Source organism: Anoplophora glabripennis, unplaced genomic scaffold, assembly GCF_000390285.2.
Source record: "Anoplophora glabripennis isolate ALB-LARVAE unplaced genomic scaffold, Agla_2.0 scaffold9, whole genome shotgun sequence".
Classification (NCBI taxonomy): domain Eukaryota; kingdom Metazoa; phylum Arthropoda; class Insecta; order Coleoptera; family Cerambycidae; genus Anoplophora; species Anoplophora glabripennis.
This window is the reverse complement of record NW_019416258.1, coordinates 2085246-2108292: the sequence shown is the minus strand read 5'-3', so window position 1 is coordinate 2108292 and position 23047 is coordinate 2085246. Positions and strand designations below refer to the sequence as shown.

The window sequence follows — 23047 nt, the reverse complement described above, 5'->3', positions numbered from 1 at the left end:
TACGTTCACTGTTACGTTAAAATAGCCACATAAGTCTATAAACATAGAGAACATAACGAACATAGCTCTCCATGTAATCGGCTGTTCTAACGTACAGCAAATATAGCTAGTATAGCGCTCCGTGTGGTCATAGTATTTGCTGTTTGTTACATCTATTAAAATATCATTTCTACCTATGTTTTATTATACGTACCGAATATAGCGTTCTGTGTGGTCATAACATACATTTATAGACAAAGAGAGTATAACAAACATAGCGAACATAGCGCTTCATGTGGTCGTAGAATTTTTTTCTAAAGTGTATAGTGAGTATAGTTGGTATAGCGCTGCGTGTGATCATAGTATTTGCTATTCTAACTCTAACGTGTATAGCGATGTAGCTAGTGTACGGTTCTGTGCAGCTCGAACATTAAATAGACGTATACAAATATTTGAGACGACAGGTATTTTGAAAACATCGTTAAGTACTTTTATCTATTTTATTATATTGTGCGCGCTGTGTTTAAATGTGTCTAGTGGCCTAAGTGAACATAGCGCACTTAACATTCGTTTGTAGACATAGAGAATATAATGAACATAGCGAACATAGCGCGTCATGTGGTTGTATAATTTGTTGTTCTAACGTGTATAGCGAGTATAGCTAGTATAGCACTCCATGTGGTCATAGTATTTGCTGTTTTAACGTGTATAGCGAACATAGCTAGTGTATGATTCCGTGAAGCTCAAACATTAAATAGACGTAGCTATACCAATATTTGCGACGATAGATATTTTCAAAACATCGCTAAGTAATTTTATCTATTTGATTATAATGTGAACGCTGTTTTTAATATGTCAAGTGAACTAAGTGAGCATAGTGCACTGGGTGGTCTTAATATACGTTTATAGACATAGAGGACATAACGCACATAGCGAACATAGCGCTTCATGTGATCGTAGAATTTGTTCTTCTAAAGTATAGCTAGTATAGCGTTGCGTCATAGTATTTGTTGTTCTAACGTGTATAGCGAACATAGCTAGTGTATGGTTCCGTGCAGCTCTAACATTAAATAGACGTAGCTGTACAAATATTTGCGACGATAGATATTTTTAAAACATCGCTAAGTAATTTTAGCCATTTGATTATAATATAAACGCTGTTTTTAATGTGTCTAGTAACCGAAGTGAACATAGCGCACTGTGTAGTCTTATCATACGTTTATAGACATAGAAAACATAACGAACATAGCAAACATAGCGCTTCATGTGGGCGTAGGATTTGTTGTTCTAAAGTGTATAGCGAGTATAGCTAGTATAGCGCTGCGTGTGGTCATAGTATTTGCTGTTCTAACGTGTATAGCGAACATAGCTAGTGTAGGGTTCCGTGGAGCTATAACATTAAATAGATGTAGTTATACAAATATTTGAGACGGTAGATATTTTCAAAATATCGCTAAGAAATTTTATCTATTTGATTATAATGTGTCTAGTGACCCAAGTGAACATAGCGCACTGTGTGGTCTTAATATACATTTATAGACATAACATGACGAACATAGCAACCATAGCGCTTCATGTGGTCGTAGAATTTGTTCTAACGTGTATAGCGAGTATAGCTAGTATAGCACTCCATGTGGTCATAGTATTTGCTCTTTTAACGTGTATAGCGAACATAGCTAGTGTATCTCTAACAATAAATAGACAGCTGTACAACTATTTGCGACGACAGATATTTTGAAAACATCGTTATTTTAACTATTTGATTATAGTGTGAACGTCGTTCTTCATGTGTCTAGTGATCCAAGTGAACATAGCGCACTGTGTAGTTCTAGCTTCATAGGTTTATGAAATTAAATTTACTTACCACCTAATGGAAAAAACTGAGAAAATATGTGTTTGAACGACTCTTCATCAACCATTCCCGTCGGGCATTCCTGTAATAAAAAGAATAATAATGATAATAATAATCTAGAGTAAGATGGGATGTTCATATTGAATGAACAAAAGACATCTTACAAGTCTTTTCATCCAATACGAGAATAATAAGAAGTTCTTTTACTGTTCAGTTATCAGTTGTTTTCTTTTTAAGTTCGTAAATTTCTTAAAAACAAATAATCGACGTGATTAATGGTTTTAAACATTACTTTCGATAAAACCAAGAAAACAGCGAGAAATGGATATAAAAGCGAATCAGTCGTAACTTCAGAAATAACTGCTCGATATTCAGCGTCTACTTTCTTAAACAAGCATTTCGATGAACGCTTCAAATCTGCCAGTGAAAAATTCCCGCTAAGGAAATTTTATTTTTTATTACCGGTTCGGATTTACCAACGAGTACATTAAATTAACTTTTGCAAAACCCGATAATCATTTTTAATTTTTAATGAGCTTTTCAAGTTATTACTACCGAAGCGTACTTTGTTAGATTTAGCTTTATTAAACCTGATAAATTATTAACAAGGTTTTACGAGGATTTTGCAAATCCTTTTATATTTAGGTGACGACAACAAATTATGGGCAAACATTAGCAAAGCTGCTGCACATAGCCGTTAGCCAGCGACGGAGATGGTGAAAGATACCGCCACTAAGAATTCCAGAATTTCGACTGAATATTTTGGAAATTGAATAAGAGCATTTAATTCAGGTGGCTGGTTTAAAAAACAATCAATAATAAAATAGAGGAGTTTTAATTTTAAATATAATATAACCACCAGATGATAAAATCTTAGTATTTAAAATTTTCACGTCAATGATTTTTTTGGACTTAATTTATAACAAATAATTACTTTTTTTGTGAAATTGACAGTTTTGAAGTTATTTTCAATTTATTTAACCATGTCAAAAGCTTATTTAAAATAAAAAAAATAATTACTCTAATAAAACACCAACCATTAAATAATAATTTATAATTTCAAAAATATTCAGCTGCGCCGAAATTTTGGGGTTCTCAGTGAGGTATCGACTAGCATCTCCGCTACTGGTTGATAGATTCGTGTAGCAAAATTTTTGCTGTTAGTTAAGTCATCACCTAAAGTTTTATTAATCTACGTATAAAATTTATATAAATTTGACTAGCTTTCTAAATTTTGACACTGTACCTCAAAAGTGAAGCGTTCAACGGCCTGTTTTTAAGAACTCATATTATTTTGAAATGTTATACCGCCAGGTTATAGGACCCCGTACACCTTATGGAAATTGGTCTTTCTGTGAAATTTCCTGAAAAATTGATATCTTGTCCCTTTTTTATCACTGATCAAAAGTCTTCAGGGCTCACAAAAGGGTCAAAAAGCAGTGAGAAATTGACAACATATCAATTTTTCAGGAAATTCCACCGAAAGACCAATTTCCTTAAGGTGTCTAATGTCCCCTGCGGCGGAGGTGTATAAATGTCTCGTAAGGAAGTTACAACCCTATTAAGAATGAAAAATAGTGTCACCGAATCAGATCAGATAAAAAAAACGTGATACACCCTGTATAAGGGCTTAACCTGAAAATTTAAAGTGTGGCTTTTTTATTCAGAATAAATGTTAAATAAATTTTCTTATTGAGCTTTTGTGTCGTGAGGATTGACCCCTTAACAGTGTATATTCGAATATATGAAAAATCCCGCCTTTTAATTCTATTTTAACGCGTAACTGGATGAATTCAAGTGTATGCCGCAAAGCCGATCGGAACACCTTCCTTCAATAATGACTACACACAAGTGGGTGTATTCACAGGAACACGTAGGCAGTTGACTCGTATTGTGTTATTTATCGTAAAACATATTTTTCGTTGTAGTACGTAGGTTTACCACTGGGTCTTTTCATCCGTTTTTGAATACATTGAATACATCCATTCACGGCCCTCAATTCTCTTTCTCGCTCTCCCCTTCACCAACCTGTTTGAATCCTCGGTACATCAATTGGATTTCTTTCCTCGTAAATTTTGTTTTCGATGCTAATTTCTGCAACTCCTCAGGCCGATAGCGTGCTATGTGGAAAGTAAATTCGTCGTTGTCATCGTCTGGAAAACAAATTTCTCGGTCAGACAAGGTTTTCAACAAAATTCAAAAATTAACAGAGTAATCAACTGTATCTAATTAACCACTTAGTTTATTTAAGGCAATGTGCAGTTCAGTATCAAAGTTCCTATAAAAATAATGCAACAAATACCTACTTCCTAAATAGCACGTCAAATTACCCAAAAACGTATTCGTATCATACTATTAAATCATATATAAATAGATTAAAGTGTATTATTTTAATCTCCAAGGTTAAGGGTCAATAACCTCAATTAATAGTTGAAATCAGATTTTTCTAAAGTATTTTATATACAATGTGTCCCGTTCTTCAGGTTAACACCTCTGGGAATTTGAGAAGGCTGTGGACTGAAGGGAGGTTATATTCTACTTATCATTTTATTGATGCAACAAAAGTAGCCTATTACGATTTTTTAAAGGGGTCGTTTTTCCAGAAATTCCAGAAATTAGACATTTTTTATCAAATAGATAATATTTGATAATAACGACAAATGTCTATTGAGTGTTTTTTATGGGGTGCCAAACTTCGAAAAATCAGACAACTAAAAATTGTAATAAGCAGGTCAAAGATTGCCATGAAAGTGAAAACAAGTACCAATCGGACAAAGAATAATACAGACACTATAAATTTAACATCATTAATTGCGGCCACAGTAAAAATAATAATTAACGTACAAAAAATGTAGGTAAAGAATTATAAATATTAAGTTGTTAAATAAAAAATTGCACAACAATCTAAATTAAATTTTAGTTTTCGTCACCAAACCTCCTTCCAGTCGAACATATTTTTCCAATCGTCTTCTTAAATTTAAAAATATCCTTCCAATTACACGGAATGAATGAAGTAATTTTAAACAATGTTTTAAACAATAATTGAAATAATAGAGGTAGGCTATGATGAAAAATGAAAGCTTTATTGTTGACATTTTTGACATTTAACTGTTACTGATAAATTAGTTAGTTGTATAAAGTAAGACTGCAGAATATATATCTTTACAAGAAAAAATAAAGATTGTTATATTAAGGGGTGATTTCCATAGTTTTAGAGAAGTTGCCGAAATCTTTAATGAGCGGCACCAGAATAAAACTATATCTTACATTATTGTTCACAGGATCAACAAGTTGTTTGATGAAACTGGTAAGAAATTTGGTAATTAATATGTAGTATGTATTTAATTGTTAAAATTCTTGCTAATTGTAGGTACACAAATGAATTGTTGGTCCAATAAATGACCAACAACAAGTAATATTACAATATTTTCGTAATAACCCAAAAAGTAGTCTCCGAAATGCCAGTTTGGTGTTAAACTGTTCGCAAAATAAAATTCATCGTTGTCTAAAAAATCATAATATAAACCAGTTTAAGCCCAAGTTTCTTCAAACATTGGAAGAGGGCGATGAGGAAAGGCGAATGGAATAATTTTGTTGGTAGTCACAGGGAAATTATTTAAATGACAATAATTTTCTGGGCAATATTATTTTCACTACCTTTACGACAAACGGAATCGTATCTTCTCAAAATANATTATTGTTCACAAGATCAACAAGTTGTTTGATGAAACTGGTAAGAAATTTGGTAATTAATATGTAGTATGTATTTAATTGTTAAAATTCTTGCTAATTGTAGGTACACAAATGAATTGTTGGTCCAATAAATGACCAACAACAAGTAATATTACAATATTTTCGTAATAACCCAAAAAGTAGTCTCCGAAATGCCAGGTCATGCATGGTTACCAAGGTCCCCTGATTTGTCCCCTATGGACTGCTACTTTTGGGGTTTTATTAACAAAATGTTTATAAAAACAGACCAAGGAATATGGATGACCTAATGAATTACATAAGGCAAGCTTGCGTAGAGATTACTCCACAACAGTATGTAAATTATTTTTAAATTTAAGAAGAGGATTGGAAAAATGTGTTCGATGGAAGGAGGTTTGGTGGAGAAAACTAAAACTTAATTTAGATTAACGTCTTGCAATTTATTTGTTTAACAACTTAGTATTTATAATTCATTACATTTTTTGTACGTTATTATTTTTAATTAATTAATATAATTAAAAGTTTTAAATTTATAGTACCTGTATTTTTCCTTTGTCCGCTTGGTATTTGTTTTCACTTTCATGGCAATCTTTGACCTACTTATTATAATTTTTATTTGTCTGATTTTTCGAAGTTTGGCACCCCATAAAAATAAACACTCAATAGACAATTGTCGATGAAATTTGGTATATAGGTATTTCGATGAGTGTCAAATAGCCTGGTAATATTATCTTTTTGATAAAAAAATGCCTAATATCACTTTCTGGAAAAATGATCCTTTAAAAAAATCGTACTAGACCAGTCTTTTGTCACATCAATAATATGATTAGTAGAATATAACCTCCCTTTAGGGTACTATTTGTAAAAAAGTTTTTAATTAGCGTTCATAGCTCTATCTACTGGCTTTCATAAAATCAAAAAATCTCATTCGTTTAACAAGTTATTGGGGAGAGTTTTATATGAACCACTTAGTATAAAAATATTTTCACTCTGAAATAAAATAAAATTAAAACTGTCTAATATATTTAGATTTGTAAATAAATATTCGTTTGTTTCTTCATGGACTTGGCTAATGTATTAATTTAAACTGAAATGCCATTATGAATTTAAAAGGATGCCTTTTGGACTTAAACATTCACACGCACATTCCACGTATCATTAATCAAGAGACTAAAAGAAAAATCAATTCTTTGGGGTTGAAAACGGCACAATACTTTACAAAAATAGATAATAAAAATCACTTTTAATACATTGAGTACAAGATTGAAAGTGTTTTTTAGTTTTTTTTTAGTTTGAGACAATAAAAGCTAAAATGTATCTACTTTAAGAAGTGAAGAAATTTATGAAACTTCACACATTTGCAGTTTTTTTATATAAATCAACAAACGTGGATATAAATCAGTCTCGACGTAGTTCAGGCTCTAAACATATTTTCTGCAGCTTAGATTTAATTAATGTATCGCCTTTTGATGCCGGCAGACATAAATATTACCTCTGTTGTTGCCATCAATCTCTGACAGACCCTAAAAAAATTTCGCCAGCTTCTAAGACATATATCACCACCTATGAACAAATCTATTTCTGTCAAATTTTAGCGATTCTGTTCTGTCGGTGACTTGCATTGATTACTTTTTCGTGTATAGTTGATCCATGAATGAATTTGATCTGTAAATAATAAGAATAAAATTTTCCTGGACTCGTTCTTTATAAGTCAGTTCATTTAAATGATAACCTAAACAGTGGCAGAATTTTACATCGTAGGTGTTTCATGAAAAATGGTTTCACGCATTTTCTCTTCTTGTGTTTTCTTTGTAAACAGAATATTTTATTCGGAATTATTGATTTCGGTAGATCTACAGCTAAGGAAAACATATACTTTATCGCGGAAAATGGTGAAAAGGCCCAAGGGATAAGTTTACCAGCTTTAGAAATTATACAGGACTATTCGTACTACGATGTGTATTAAAGAAATTACATAAAATTTTATAATATTTCATTTATTGTACTCTCCAAATTGAAGTGCTGTTTTAATACTTCATATCAGGGAGTAAAGTGTTAGTTTTAATCCTGTCTGTCAAAACCAAATGAATGTTTATACATTTAAAAATCCTTTGATACTCTGAGTCATAAATTACTGTGCGTGTCTTCAATTCTTTGGTTTCAGTGCAAATGTTACAAATTTTCTTCACAGAATTTATTATTTTATTATATTACATTACATTATATTAGAATATATTACCTTATATATTATATTATATCATATTATATTATATTACATTACATTACACTACATTACATTACATTATATTATATTATATTGCATTATATTACATTATATTACATTACATTATATTATATTGTAATATATTTATGGTTATACATTTTACTTCAGCACCCTACATTTTAAAAATAGGTTATAAGTCGAATGTTTATATAAAAAATATTTTTAAATTTTGATTCCTTTGTTTTTGAGATGTTGTAGTGTTGTGTCGTGTACATAAGACTCTGGCATTTTGTTAGAAATTGTAAACCAAACAAGTGAATAATTAATTTACTAGGAGCCGATAAGACGAATGAAATAATGAAATGAGCTATGACTTCACGCAAATAAGTTGTCAGTTACGAATATTGGAATCAATTTTCTAGAACGAACTCCCATTTAATTTCACTTAATTTTCGTGATGCGAATCGGGATGTAAATTCTGGATAGAGTGAAACGGGTGGTAAAGCAGAAATTTAGTGTCTTGCAGACGTCACCAGGAGGGTTCTTTGTACATGCCTGGTATTACGTTTATCACGCTGAAAGTCCCGAAACTCTCAAATGGCACAATTAGAAGCCAGGACCCAACTTTACTATTAGGAATACGCCTGGAGACCATTTAGCTTGTTCTTACATTAAACACAACCATACAAACTTGAGGTTAAAAAAAATGTACTCGTGGTGAAGACATTGTCCCTTTACAGCCGAAATAGCCACTACTCATTATCGTTATCAAAATAAATGTAGTGTGTGAAGAGCAAGCACTAAATCCTATACGGTTGTCTTTTACAGAAAAGTAATGGCTATACAGCGTGATTCACGAATTATCAAAAAAAAAACATCAGGGATGTGTGCGTTACCGCACCAAAAATATAATGGTAAGTATCTTAAGTGTTTTGTTTGTTCAGTTACTGTGGTTTTGATAGTGTTCTTATTACCGTGGTTTATTGTTTACATCAACCTTAACAGTATTCAAAATGGTCTGTGTGTTTGTGGAAGGGGTTTGCGACAAATTTTAAATATTGTGAAAGTGAATCCACATTTAAGTACAAGACAAAGCATTCAAAGTGTCTGGAGTGCCAATCAACATGAGGCTGAAATGGATCAGGGTTATTGGGTTTATGGAGTTATAGAAGCCTGCGTAGTCAGAAAGTTTCGTCATTGTACATCCTTTCACTAAGGGGTTACGGGGTTATGGGGTTAGAACAGCCTGCCGGCCCACATTCATGTAGTTTCAGTTCTGTGATGTACGAGATACATGTTTCCACAGAGCTTCATTGTTCTACAGATCCCGGGTTATGAGGTTACGGGGCTATAGGGTTAAGGGGTTATGAAGCTATGGGGTTATGATAGGATCAATTATCCCGAAGGATTATAAAATACTTTAGTTTTGAAGTATTGATGAGCTACTTTTTACACTTTCTGCTAGGCTCTGTGTAGATACAAATAGAAAAATCCCGGGATGACTTTGTAACACACATCTATATGCCCTAAATCATAGGTTTATAGGAGCTTGCATGCCCTGGGTTAGAGGTTACAGGACTACTGAGTCAATTCCTCTCAGTTTCGTGGTTATACGTCCTCGTACACCCAGAATTATGGGGTTGCGGGGCTATGGGGTCATAGAAGCCTGCAAACTCGCACTAGTAGTACCGCTGATGTATGAGATTCATGTTCCCAGAAAGTTTCGTGATTATACGTCCTCTCACTAAGGGGTTACGGGGTTATGGGGTTAGAGAAGCCTGCCAGCTCACAGTCATGCAGTTTCGGATCTCTGTTATACGAGATACATGTTCCCACAAAGGTTCTACACTCTGACACGGGTTATGAAGTTACGGGGCTGTAGGGTTACGGGGTTATGAAGCCACGGGGTTATGGGGTTGTGGTGTAATGAGATTACGAATTCGAATGTTTTTTCAATCATTGACTACCCAAGTCAGTTTCAAACTCTAGAAAACTACTTTCTAGAGGAGTGTTTTGATATAATCAATTACGCCAAAGGAATAGAAAATACTTTGTAACAGACATCTATATGCCCTAAAGGAGCTTGCATCAATTCCTCAGATTATACTACCTCGTACACCCAGGATTATGGGGTTACGGGGTTATTGGGTTATGGGAGTTATAAAAGTCTCCAAACTCAGTCAGTAGTTATACCCCTAATGTATGAGATTCATGTTCCCACAAAGTGGTTATACATCCTTGCACTAAGGGGTTGTAGGGTTATGGTTAGGCAAGCATGCCAACCCACAGTAATGTAGTTTCGGGTTCCTGATGTATTAGATACATGTTCCCACATGGTTCTACACTCTGCCACATCCCATGTTATAAGGTTACGGGGCTATAGGGTTACGGGGTTATGAAACTATGGTTATGGGGTTATGGGGTTGTGCATCATGAATTCGAATGTTTTTCCAATCACTGACTACTCAAGTCAGTTTGAAACTCTAAAAAACTGCTTTCTAAAGGAACGTTTTGATGATAGGGTTAGTAACCCCGCAATTATATATTTATTATTATATATTAATTTAACACATGTTATTAATGCATTGTAACAGTTATAAAATACCATGGTAAAGATGTAAACTGTAATACTGTGTTTTTAATAGAAATTTGAAGTTCACGAAGTGCAAAATCGTACTGGGTGATTAAAAGTGACAGTTTAGTCCGCGAAAATAAACTACAACAGCACTTTTGATCCATATAGTAGATAAATTCTTTTTCGTAGCTCAAGAAAATTTGAGTCAGATGTATGTTTATTCGATAAATATTCTGTAAACATAAGTAAACTGAAATCTGAATAATAGAGGAATCCTGAAATCCGTTTCAATTTTAAAGCGAAACGTTCATAAAACGGCAAAGGGTGTAAATTATTGTCGAATCTGATTTCCAACTTTAGAATGAGTTCCCCAATTTTATTTATATAAAGAGGCCGTCAACTTGCCTTGGGAGATTCGGCTACACAGTTTTCACATTTGCTCTTATTGGTCTCTTTGCGCTAGCTTGTGTACATTGCTTTACGGATTCGCTTTTTTTACTTCAAGCTGAAAATCAAGTCAAGACTAGTACACGAAAATCTAGCTTCTCGTAGTTTTTCTCATTCAAAACAATTAATCGGAACTGGAGGATTACATTTAGTCGCCTAGTATATAAGTAATGTATACAGGGTATGTCATAATTATGTGCAAAAAGCTGAACACTAAAAGCCATTGACGTGCCAAACTATGGTGAACTTTTAAAAGGAAAAATATAGCTTGATTAATTTTTAAATAAGATGTACAGGGCGTTGTGCAGTATAACAAACGTCCTGCACATTTTTATGCAGAATTAAAAACAAAATTAACTTTACTGTGAGGTATATAAAAAACAAAAGGCGATATAATTTATAGGAAAAAATTTTCTTATTTTTTATGTGACTCCTAGGATTTGTGGTACGTTATTGTGAAACGTCGTGTATATTCCATACTCCAAATACTTTAAAAGTGAATGTAACCCTGGAAACTCCCAACAAATTGACGGTTTTCTATAGGGACCGGCGTAAAGTCGATTTAATGAAGTTGCTCCTCGAAATTAATTAAAAGTAAGAAAACCTCACTAAAATATTATGAAAATAAAAACGGGGCAGAGTAAATGTTATTTAATTTCTCGAGCTGACACACATATCAAGTTAACTCAGGTCATAGGCGGGACATAGGCGTACGCATTATTTATTAAAAAGCAAGAAATTAAATTGTCTACAATACAACATTATACACACCAACGGATAGGATTTAATTGAGCAACATCCGCACGATAGCAAAGTAACAGTATACTAACGTGACGTGAACGTGAAAAGCATTCTGAGGCAGCGCCTCACGCATACAGGGTGTCCCGGAAAATGTGGGAAATCTCTCGGGTGCAGATAGAAGATATAACATGAAAAAATAAGATAACAAGTTCCTATAAAATTTTTTCGTACAGGCCCTCCCTACGGAGATATATGTCCCTGACTGACAACGCTGGAAATCGATTTTTCTTGAATAACTTTTAAAGTAATTAATATAATTTAATAAAAATTGTATGTGATGGTTGAAGCTACCCAGATTTATTATTTTAAAGTCTTTATCATACAGGGTATTAAAAATTTAGGCATTGAGTTGTAAAGCTTAGCCCGCCCCTGGTAAACTAAAAAAAAATATGTTTTAAGTACACCATTTTAAGAGGTTATGATTACTAGAAAATTAATTCTTATAATGCCAACTTCCACAAACTAATTTATTTTGTATTTCTTGTTTCTTGCTCAAACGATCGAAAATCGAAAAATTACGAACTATACGTGTTAAATATCTGAACGAACGACCCTATTCTTTTGTTTATGTCTCCCTTCGAACATTTTCCAATTTCACTTATCAGGCGATGTGTTATTTCAGTATGTCACTGGACTCCTTAAGGTATAAGATCACATTTTTTTTCTCGGTCCCAAAGGTGTCGTATAATGGGGATCTAAGTAGAGGTTCTAATGCTCGGAAAAAATATGATTCCTCAAGAAACTATATATTACCTCGCTTACAACTGGTTAAGGAAGAAAAATATTTATCCAACGTCCAGAGTATACCGAGCGTTAGCTATTTAAAATAGGATTAGTTACGTTCTAATGTTACTGAACAAATCGACTTTAAGTGGTGTTCATTTTTTAAGGGCAATAGTACGTATCCATGAATACGATTCTGAAATACTTTTTATTTTAATCAAGCCTGGCCACCGGGAATTAGCCTGGTAAGTTGTATCAGTGCACTCGTTATCTTCTTAAATCAATTGTTAGAGAGCGACAATGGGAAATAATTTAATAAAACGTATGCTTGTATGGTTTAGCGACTTGTTATTTTAAGGTCACCATACTTTTTTTATATCAATGCGGACGAAACACCAAACATACCATTGTTTAAAAAAAATTACATGATTTAATAAATATTGGGATTAGATACGTCACTAATTGTCTAAATAAAACTAATTTGAACGCCAATACGCTAATATTGGACTGGAATAAACTCAGAGAGTGAGCAAGTTAGGACCAGAAATTTTAAAAGCCGTGATTTCAAGTATGTCATATGCTGCAAAAATCAGTTAATAACGCGTCAGAATTGTATTTCTAAGCGGGCGGTGAGAGAATTAGCTTTTTAATAAAAATTGTCGTTGTTTGAGGTCATGCCAGCTTGTCCAGCGGCGGGGTATGAAAATTACTAAAAAAATCAGTTTTCACAACGGAGTTTGAAAAACGAACTTATGATACGTGTTTCTAAAGGTTAAAGGTAGCCCCGTATATACACTTTTTATTTATGCATATTGCATTCGTTGTTCTAGGCATACTTTTACCAACGAAAATATTTTTATAATATGCATCGATCAAGTGGAATTTTTATATTATTAAGAAGTTTGGCGATTTTTTTCATTTAACGAGGTTATTTATACCGTATAAACATGCATAAGCATGCTTAGAAGAAATGCCATCAATCATTGTTATTAGAATTCAATAATTCTATTCTGCATATCACGTATTATTTTGACAAATGTAATCCGGAAATAAATAGTTTTGTTTACAAACTAATATTACTAGATTTGGAGGTAAGCTTTCTAGTGTAAGAGCAAAATATGCAGCTATCAATAATGAAGGATCAGTAAATAAAAAATATTGCATCAAGACGAATGAAAATAAATAAAAAAATGTCGCAGAAACCGACAAACAAAAATAAGAGCCTATATTTTATCATTTATACAGGATGTTTCGCACTTATACCCGTATATCATAAAAATGGGCAGTGATTCATATCCAGCACTTAGAGTAGTAAGGTGAGAGGTGCAGTGGACAAGATTCCATAGGCGTACTACTTGAGAAGGGGTCGAAGAACAGAAAATTATAAAAAATAAGTTAACGGTGAATATTTACTTTAAAAAGCTTATAGACTCACCTGTCATCCTCTCCACAATTGTTGAATTTATCTTTATCACTTATAATAATACACTGAACTATATATACACAGTATACACTACTGCCTACTATCACTTCACTATAATGGTCACCATTAACACTTATTGTACAATACATTACACTTATTATACGTTGGACTATACACTGCACTACGCACTATATACATTACTGGTCGCTGGCTCAATTACTATCAGTGTCATCACTAGAACTGTCGTCTTCATCACTAGAGCTGCTGTCATCTCCAAGGGGTATTATCAGTGGATCAACCAATACATCAACTGTCGTGTCGAGATCCCACATGCGTTGTTCCTGCTGTAATCAGATTAACCTCTTCATGCAAGAGTAATATTACATCCTGCAATTTAAATGTCGTATTCTTCCGTTCTACTCCATTTTTTATCTGGGCCCAGATTAACTCAATGGGATTTAGTTCACAGTGGTAGAGCGGCAAGCGAAATACTGGAATCCAATTAGCTGCAACCATTTCATCCACTACATACTTAATGTATTGGTCTGTTTCTCTCTCTCTCTCTCTGTGATTTTCAGTAATTTGGGTTTAAGCATTGCTTCGTCGAATTCGATCTTTGTCGATTTTAATCTATAATTTCCGCCTTTCTTCATGCTCATGTTATGGTGCATTATCAATTACAATTACAGCACCAGGTTCCACCACTTACACTCATATTTTGGTTTCGCCTTATAAGCCCTTCATACACGTTTTTATCATCTGATATTCCTGCCTTGTTAGATGAGGGTGCTTACCATAACGAGAACACGCTGTTGAGCTTGAATTACTCTCCATTTTAAGAATACAAACCCAAAATCTAATAAAATAATTACAATCACCATTAAATTATAAATATATCGTCGGACTTCTCCCGGATCCGACTGAACGCAACCCAATTGTCGTCAAACACCAAACACCAATCAAAGTCTAGAATTTGCCGCAGCAGAGGAATTTCTAAAACTGTGCAGTATCGACTGCTGTGGGAGAATGCGGCACACACAATTTTATAGAAGGAATTTACAAATGGCTGGTACTTCTCTTTGTGTTGACTGCTAAAAATGGCGAGCCGGATTAAAGATGAAATCACTGCCTATTATTTTGAAATACGACTGCAGGGAATAATAAAAAATTTTCAAACCAGGTATCGGATTCTTAAAAAAAATGGAATTCTTAATTTTATCATTAATAATTACAGGATGTTAATTATATACTGCTAAACTTTAATGGTGGATTCACAAATCAATAAAGAGAAGACTGGAAAATCGAAAATAACTCCAATGCTATTCGTATAACAAAAGAAATATGTGAATTTTTTGTTTGAAATACAAATTTTAATACAATGTAATTATGAAAAGTCCAAAAATAATTAATGTAGCAATTTTAAATTTTTCGAAGGATTTTCTAAAAATTTTAAATGATCTTCTGATGATGTACTGACTTGCGATTGCGTTGTATTTAAAATCGTATTTCTAACAAAACAATTCAATTTTTTTTTGTGAGAATAGTTTTGGAATTATTTTCAATTTATTCGATTACGTAAGAGAATTCTATTAAATTTTAACTCGGGATAACTTAAGAGATTATTCGCTTTTCTAATAAAATATATCTTTTTTGAAGTGGATATTTCTCAGAATCTCCGCCACTGGCGAGTAAGTATGTTTACTAGTTTAGCAAATTTTGGTCAATAATTTGTTAAATTATTACTAGCCCAAGTTTCATCAATCTACATCAAGCAACTTTAGAGATATTTAAGTACTTTTAAAATTACAACACCCTGTATCTCCAAAACGAAGCGTTCTCGGGTACATCTTTATAAGAACTTTTCACCATTCAAGTGTAGCTGAATATACAGGGTGTTAAGTAATAAGTTTTGCCTAACTTTAATGGCGTATTCTACCGATGAAAAGTTTTGCCCTATAAAAATTTTTGATAGGACGCTTCCCTACGGAGACACAGGGTGTTAAAAGTTTCAAATATTTATATTATTTTTCCTGAAACTTCGCTGGCATAAAAGATTGAGTGATAAAATTTTTTGGATGACATATTTTTGATTTTGATTTTTGAAAAGGTCCCCTACTCCTCCAATAACTACGCCACTGGACTGTATTTTGGAATAAGTTATTCATGAAAAAATAGTCCCTACTAAAATAGTGTCATCCCCCAAATTTTATCACTAAACATTTATGCCAGTGAAGTTACAGGAAAAATCATATAAATATTTGAAACTTTTAACACCTTGTATCTCCGTACGGAAGCGTCCTATCAAAAATTTTTATAGGGCAAAAGCTGATTATTTTCATCGGTAGAATACGCCATTAAAGTTTGGCAAAACTTATCATTAACACCCTGTATAATTAACATCTTGCATATTAATTACATATAAAAACAGAATACTATTACATGAAAAAAAAAATGTTTTGAAACAGTGTACAAATGTTGACAATCCGTCTTGATTAATGTGAAATATTGTTTTTACCTTAAAATTCTATCTGTACCAAAAGATTATTACGCTATGTACGAAACATCCTGTATTTTCCTAATTTTGTACGTATCCGCTAAACAATGTTAAGAAGCACCAATAAGAGTGCGATTCGAAACATACGCGAAATTTAATTTATTAAGTTCTACGCAAGGGACAGTAGCCTCGTCACGAGTATTTGAATGTCCAGTATATCTATTGTTCGTGAGGAAGGCAGATTCTTTGGGAGGAATCTGAAAAGGAATTTCTATTTACATACTTGAGAATTCACTTTGCTGCATAGTGTAGTCACTTGTCTATCTACCACTTCATCTTTCTGTATATATTATTTCGAGGTCCGGGGGATGCTTGGAAATAAATTTTAGCCAAATCTTGATAAAATTTTGCGGATTTGTTGATCTTCTTCTAAGTGTAAATAATATTTAGCTGTCTCGGGCGGCAGAGTAAGGACCTAAAAATAAAAACGAATTAAAAATCTCGTTGCACTTCCACAAGCTGAATATAAAATGTCAGTGATATTTTTCTCTTAATTTTTAGCAAAACTTCTATTAAATTGCAATATCATTTAATAGGAAATTTTAATTACAACTGAGTTGCGATTACATTTAAACCAGATTTCAATTGAATTAAATTAGAATTTTGTAGGATTGGAATTGGAATCCGACAATAATCCATTGGAATGTAACTGGTATTGAACTGGATTCAAAAGGGGTTATAATTATATTTTCATGTCCAAAGTGGATTCCGGTTGTATTTTTCCTGGATTTCAGTTGGATTAATATTAGATTTCTACTGAAATTAGCTCCGGTGCAAATCCGTTTGGAATTGGATTTCTAATTGAATTCGGATTATATTTCAACAAAATTTTTACTGAATCAATCATATTCTTGTTATATTGTTACTAAAATCCGGCAATAATTAATTGGAAGGCAACTGGAACATAGCTGTATTCCACTGAAGTCCTGATCGGATTTTATCCTCGTTGGATTTTTCTTGAATTTCCGTTAGATTATTGGACTTCAACTGGAACAACTATCCAATACTAAACCATTTGGAATTTGAATTCGAATTGGATACTTATTTCAATTAAGTTTGTATTATATTTCTATCGGGGGAAGGTCAATTAGGTCGGTTTTCGCCCCCTTAATTTTTGGCAAAAAAAAAAGATTTTTTTTTTATTATTTGTATCCAATAACTAATCGATTTTATCCCTAAAGGGACTTCCCCCTTCTTCCTAGTCAGGATCAAGGTCAATTAGAGGTCAGATTAAGAAAAAGTGCAGTAAAACAAAGGATCTCGAAGTTTAGGTCATTGAGTCCGAATCGGAGGTTAGTTTGTCTGTATCAAACCCTTTTAAGGTTGTTTCAAGGTCATTTCAAGGTCAAATTGAGAAAAAACCGAGCAATCAACTCCGATCACATGTTATACAGGATTTTGGAGTCGCTGTGTTCGAATCCGAGGTCAGTTTGTCTGTATCATGTTATTTGAAGGTCGTCTCAAGGTCATTTCAAGGTCAAGTTTATAAAAGCCGAGCAATTAAGTCTAACCGCCTGTTGTACACGTATTTGGAGTTGCTGAGTTCAAAACTGAGATCAGTTTGTCTGTGTCAGGTCATTTGAAGACCATTTTAAGGTTATTTGATAGTTAATTTATGGAATAAACCCTAGAATCAATTACCGTTCGCTGAGTCCGAATCCGAGGTCCATTTTTATGTATTAATAAAGGTTCAAGGTTATTCCAAGGTTGATTTGAGAAAAAGGAAGGAGGGGAGATGATGAAAATAATGAAAAAATACATTAAGAAATATTTAGCATGAATTAAATGGTAATCGATTTATCGGTTTTTTCTTGGTTTGACCTTTAAATGACCTTGGAATAACCCTCAAATGATCTGATGCGGACAAACTGACCTCGGATTCGAACTCAACTATCCCAGAAACCTTTATTACAGGCGGTTAGCCAGGTTTTTCAACTTGACCTTGAAATGACCTTGAGACGACCTTTAAATGACTTGATACCGACAAACTAACCTCGGATTCTAACCCAGCGACCCCAAAATCCTGTATAACGTATGGTTGGACTTGATTGGTCGGCTTTTTCTCAAATTGACCTTGAAATAACCTTAAAACAACCTTAAAATGGCTCGATACAGACAAACTAACCTTCGATTCGGACTTGGCGATCTAAAACACCTAGACTCCGAGATTCTTTGATTTAATGCACTTTTTCTCAATTTGACCTCTAATTGACCTTGATCCTTGATTGAGGACGGAGGGTGGAGGTCCCGTTTGGACTGGAATCGATTAGTTATAATTTTTTTTTTATTTTTATGGCCAAGGATGCCGAAAACCAGCTTAATTCCGCCTCCGCCTTTCAGTTGAATTTAATTGGATTGGAATTGAAATCGAAGAATAATCCAATGGAATGCAATTTTGAATTGCAATTTTTGGTGAATTCCAAAAAGGTTTAAACCAAATCCAAATTGCGTTACTGTTGCATGTCTTTTTAATTCTATTTAGACCATACTTGACTTTAATTGATATAAAAACCTGATTAACTCTAATACGAATCCATTTGGAATTCAATTTCCAGTTGGATTATTATAGGGTTCCAGTCGGATTGACTTGCCATTTTGGATTTTGTACTGATATCAACTTTCTGCAACATACGAATTTTAGTTTTTAAAGACACAGCTACATTAATTATTATCTTAATTAACTAAGCAGAAAAATTGAAAATGGAGTTTGTAAGCTCAATTTGTTTATTAAAGACATTCATACCGATTGTTTCTAGTAAAATTCATTCAGTAAGTCTAAGGCTAGATTTATGTATTAAATGTATACATCACAACATAATTGCGATAGCTTATTGTATTACCTTTCATCCCAACCCGTAATTAATAATGCAACAAAGGGATTATATTCTGTTGCATTCAGGTTGGTAAAAAACATGTTATGTATATATATTAGGGTTTCTGATTTCTCGGCCTACTTTTTTTCTCGGGACTCGAGAATTCTCGACTAGGAATTCCCGGGAATTCTCGAATTCTCGAGAAGTTTCTAAAACTTAAAAAAGTCATAATTTTGGTATTGCAATGCGAAATATAAACATGCTATTATACTTAACAATCATCATTAACATTTATTATTTATTCAGTATTTTTATTAATTTTATGTTTCTACTTCTACTAACAAAACTAAATTAAACTTTGAATATCTTCTTCTTGAAAACCTTTAACTTGTTTTTTTTTATTAAACACTTCACTTTCAATATACTTATGTTTATTTCAATGTTTTTGAATCGTAGCTTTCTTCCAATAATTATTAACAATCATTAATTAAAAGACTGCATCTTTTAATTAAACAAACAGTAGATAACTAATTTAACAGAAGAAATAAAAAAACTAGCTTTAATTTAAAGATACAGAAGCGTTCTTGCTATTAATTTATCACTTATAATCACAATCCTTTAATTAACAAACCAAAAATAAAATAATCAACTAAAGGAACAGGAACTAAATATTTTCAGAATCAACATCAACATTAGGTATCTGCTTATAATAAAATTTCTACACAGACTTATAACTAGGTACATTAAAAAAATAAGAATCATCAAAGTCAACTAAAGCCTTAAAAACTTAATAAATAAATCATGAGTTAGTCGAAAAACCGCTTTAACCGCTCAGTTATTTGTCGAGAAACGAATTGAACGCATGAACGAAACGAACTCCAGTCAAGAACTTAAGACGCGCGTGATTTTTTAATTTATCGATTTCTCGACACTTTTTTCTCGTCTCGAGTAAGGCCAGATTTCTCGTGAATTCTCGCTTCGCGAAGTCTCGACCAGAAACCCTAATATATATATATGATTCCTCGTTAAAGGGGTATATATACCTTATTATCTACTACCGGAAAAAAATTTATATATAATAAGTCACCCTTGTTATTTGATGTATGTATCTTCTAGTATCCGTCCTGAAAATGTCGGGAGCCAATTAAGGTCTACTCTGTATAATAATAAAGTACATTAACGGTCATAATTGACTCTACATAAATGTTTGTTTGTTGATTGGAATCGAAAATAAATAGTTTGGCAAAGCACTACTAACGGTTTACAAATCAGTGATTTTAATAAATTTAAAATTTCGCGGTCGCCTTTACCCCCCTGGTGTGACGCTTATGAGTACGTAATGGAATTTTTGACATCTGCAGTAAAACCGAATAAATGAACCGTATAATTCCATATATATATTACATTCGGCATATGGTTAGAAATATCTCATTTTAACTGTCGACCGTATTTTAATAAAAGTGATAAATTTATTCCTACGTTGCCGATAAAATTATCGCGAGCTGTGTACAGTGACTTAAATGGAGCGATCCTTTGTAAATTACACATTAAATGCAAGAACAAATAAGGGATGAATATGTGGAGAAGGCGAAGCTGTCGAGGGTGATATAATAAACACATTTCTACCTATAGCACACAAGGAGGCTTTCCTTAGTAATTTTCAAGGTGCAATTTTTATTCTGTCTGTGAAATTATATCGTCAAGGTTACATCCATTTTTTTTGGTTTCCTCGGATGATTTACATTTGTCTAATTATCGTTTCGTACTCTGTACTACATATTTCCACACAATTTCATGGAGAACAAAGATATTTTAAGAGAGAAAAGAATTGTTCTTCCCTGTGTTGAATTATATCGTCATAGATTTTCCATTCATTTTTTTTATTCCCACTAGATCAATAACATAGGCACGTAAAAAAAGAAAAAGTTTGCGCTGAATTCGAATCCAGAATTGCTGCATCAATTTTTCATAAATCAAGGAAAAACCACCCTTAAATCTCGCTTTGGATGCGCTAAATCCAAATTTAAAATTGCTCCATCACCCCTCCCCCCCGATTTTTAAATAGCCGTAAATCCATCCCCAAATACGGAAAGTCCTACTCTGGGGGGGGCATAGCATTTGGAACAATTGAATCACTCTATTACCCTCCAATATTTTTATACCGTGCAAAATAACCGTAAAATCTTCCTAGAGATAGATAGAACTTCAGCCATTTGATGCCACCAAAGAGATGAAGGTATCTGAAGACGTGAACATCGTTTCCAGATAAGAAATATGTTTTTCTTCTCCTCTTTCCGATTGTAACGAACTCTTTTATCTTAAAACGATCTATGCAACGAATTTCTTTTTCTTTTCTGTGTTTTCATTTCTCTTTTAAGCACCCAACAGAAATCTGCCATCATATCCCATCTTCCTTGGTACCGACGCTTCATTTCCTTGATGTCTTGGTGAAATTGTTCAACCTGTCCTTCGCTGTTGTCTCCGAGTAGTCAAGATCATCAGGCAACCTAATTGTTTGAAGTTTTCCACTTGCTCAGTCTTCTGATTTCTCAAGGAAATTCTGAGCAACTTTCTTTGAATTTAGTCATATTGCTCCTTTAGTATCTTTCATTGTTTTGATCAATTTTTCACCTTGTACGGATTTGGGGACCATCGAAAATACCTTCTTTGAGTTTATCATCACTTGTTTTCGGAAACTTCTCTCCTAAATATCCAAAACAGTCACCATCTTTGTCCAAAGTTTTAACGAACTGTTTCAGGGGACCAAGTTTGATATGGAGAGGTGGAAACAGCCTATTTGAAGGACCAACTAAGGCTTCGATGTTTTTCAACCCTGGATGGAAATCTGTTCTTTCTGTTCATAGTGATTCTTTCTGTCTCTGCTATCCCATAGAAATAAGAAACAGGGATGAATGATGAAGTTGGAGTCTCTCTAGTTTTGAAATATGGAATTTTCCATGTTTTCTGTGTTTAGTGCAGGTTTTCCGCGATTTAAAAAAAAATGAGGGTTATGGAGCAATTCTGGTCGCGGATTCGGATTTAGCGTTTTAAAATACATAGTCTTTAGAGCTTGCAATAGACCACTTTTCATTGTTCTGCACATTTCCGTACAATCTTTATTGAGAGCACAGAGATTTTAAATGAAAAGTACCGGTATAACAATTGCTACTACACCAGAATTTTACCCGCTACATGTTTTCAAAAGACGATTTGTATGGCGGTTTTACATCCCACGTAGAATTTAATTCACGCCAGCTACCTTTGTAATGCAACTGCCTTAACGTTCCGCAATAAACTAAAATTAATTAATCCAGAAAAATTACGACATTAATTGTTCTATTAATGAACAAAGTTTTTCAGAGTTTCACAGAATCAGCGAGACGTTTTCTAAAAGAATGAGAGGACTTATTGTTTTTATTCTCCGAGCAAATGAAGCCTTGAAATATACCGAGAATTAATTTTTCAGAAAACAAACGGTGAGTGATGGAACTACTGGATTTGAAGACTTCATAATAATCTATCTCCTTTTCACGGCTTGTCTAACTTTAATTCTGTTAATGAATAGATGGCGGGAAAGATATGAACTTTCGAAATTAATATGGATGCGACTCAAAGTGGGGATATAATAGAATAGTTTGTGGTGGTGAAATATGGATTGGTTTCATAGTGAATGTCGGAACTAGACAGTCGGGTTTGTAACGAAAAATCTTTATGGAAACATTAAGCAGCTCTTCTTAGTGAAAAAAGAGATTACCTCTTTAGAAGTTTAAATACCATTATGAAAAGTTTGATAAATACTTTGAGAAACAATGTTTAGGTACAGGACTAACCAAAATTTGCCATCGTGATGTATTATTGGTTTTTCATCTTTGTAATCGAATCAAAATGATAAAATTGGTTAAGAAAACTAATAGAAATTTTAATTTTGGTTGGCTGTGGAAACAA

At 33.2% G+C, this 23047-nt stretch overlaps 1 protein-coding gene across 1 annotated transcript in view; it reads right to left on the bottom strand.

Annotated features, from left to right (window-relative positions):
• LOC108908876 (Kv channel-interacting protein 4-like) overlaps nucleotides 1-23047 on the bottom strand; it is a 78551-nt gene that overhangs the window by 28777 nt on the left and 26727 nt on the right. The window contains exons 2-3 of the mRNA XM_018713041.1: nucleotides 3860-3984; nucleotides 1844-1913 (exon numbers count right to left, since the gene is read on the bottom strand). Coding sequence (XP_018568557.1) covers nucleotides 1844-1913; nucleotides 3860-3984 — 195 coding nt within the window. The remainder of the gene's footprint in view (nucleotides 1-1843; nucleotides 1914-3859; nucleotides 3985-23047) is intronic.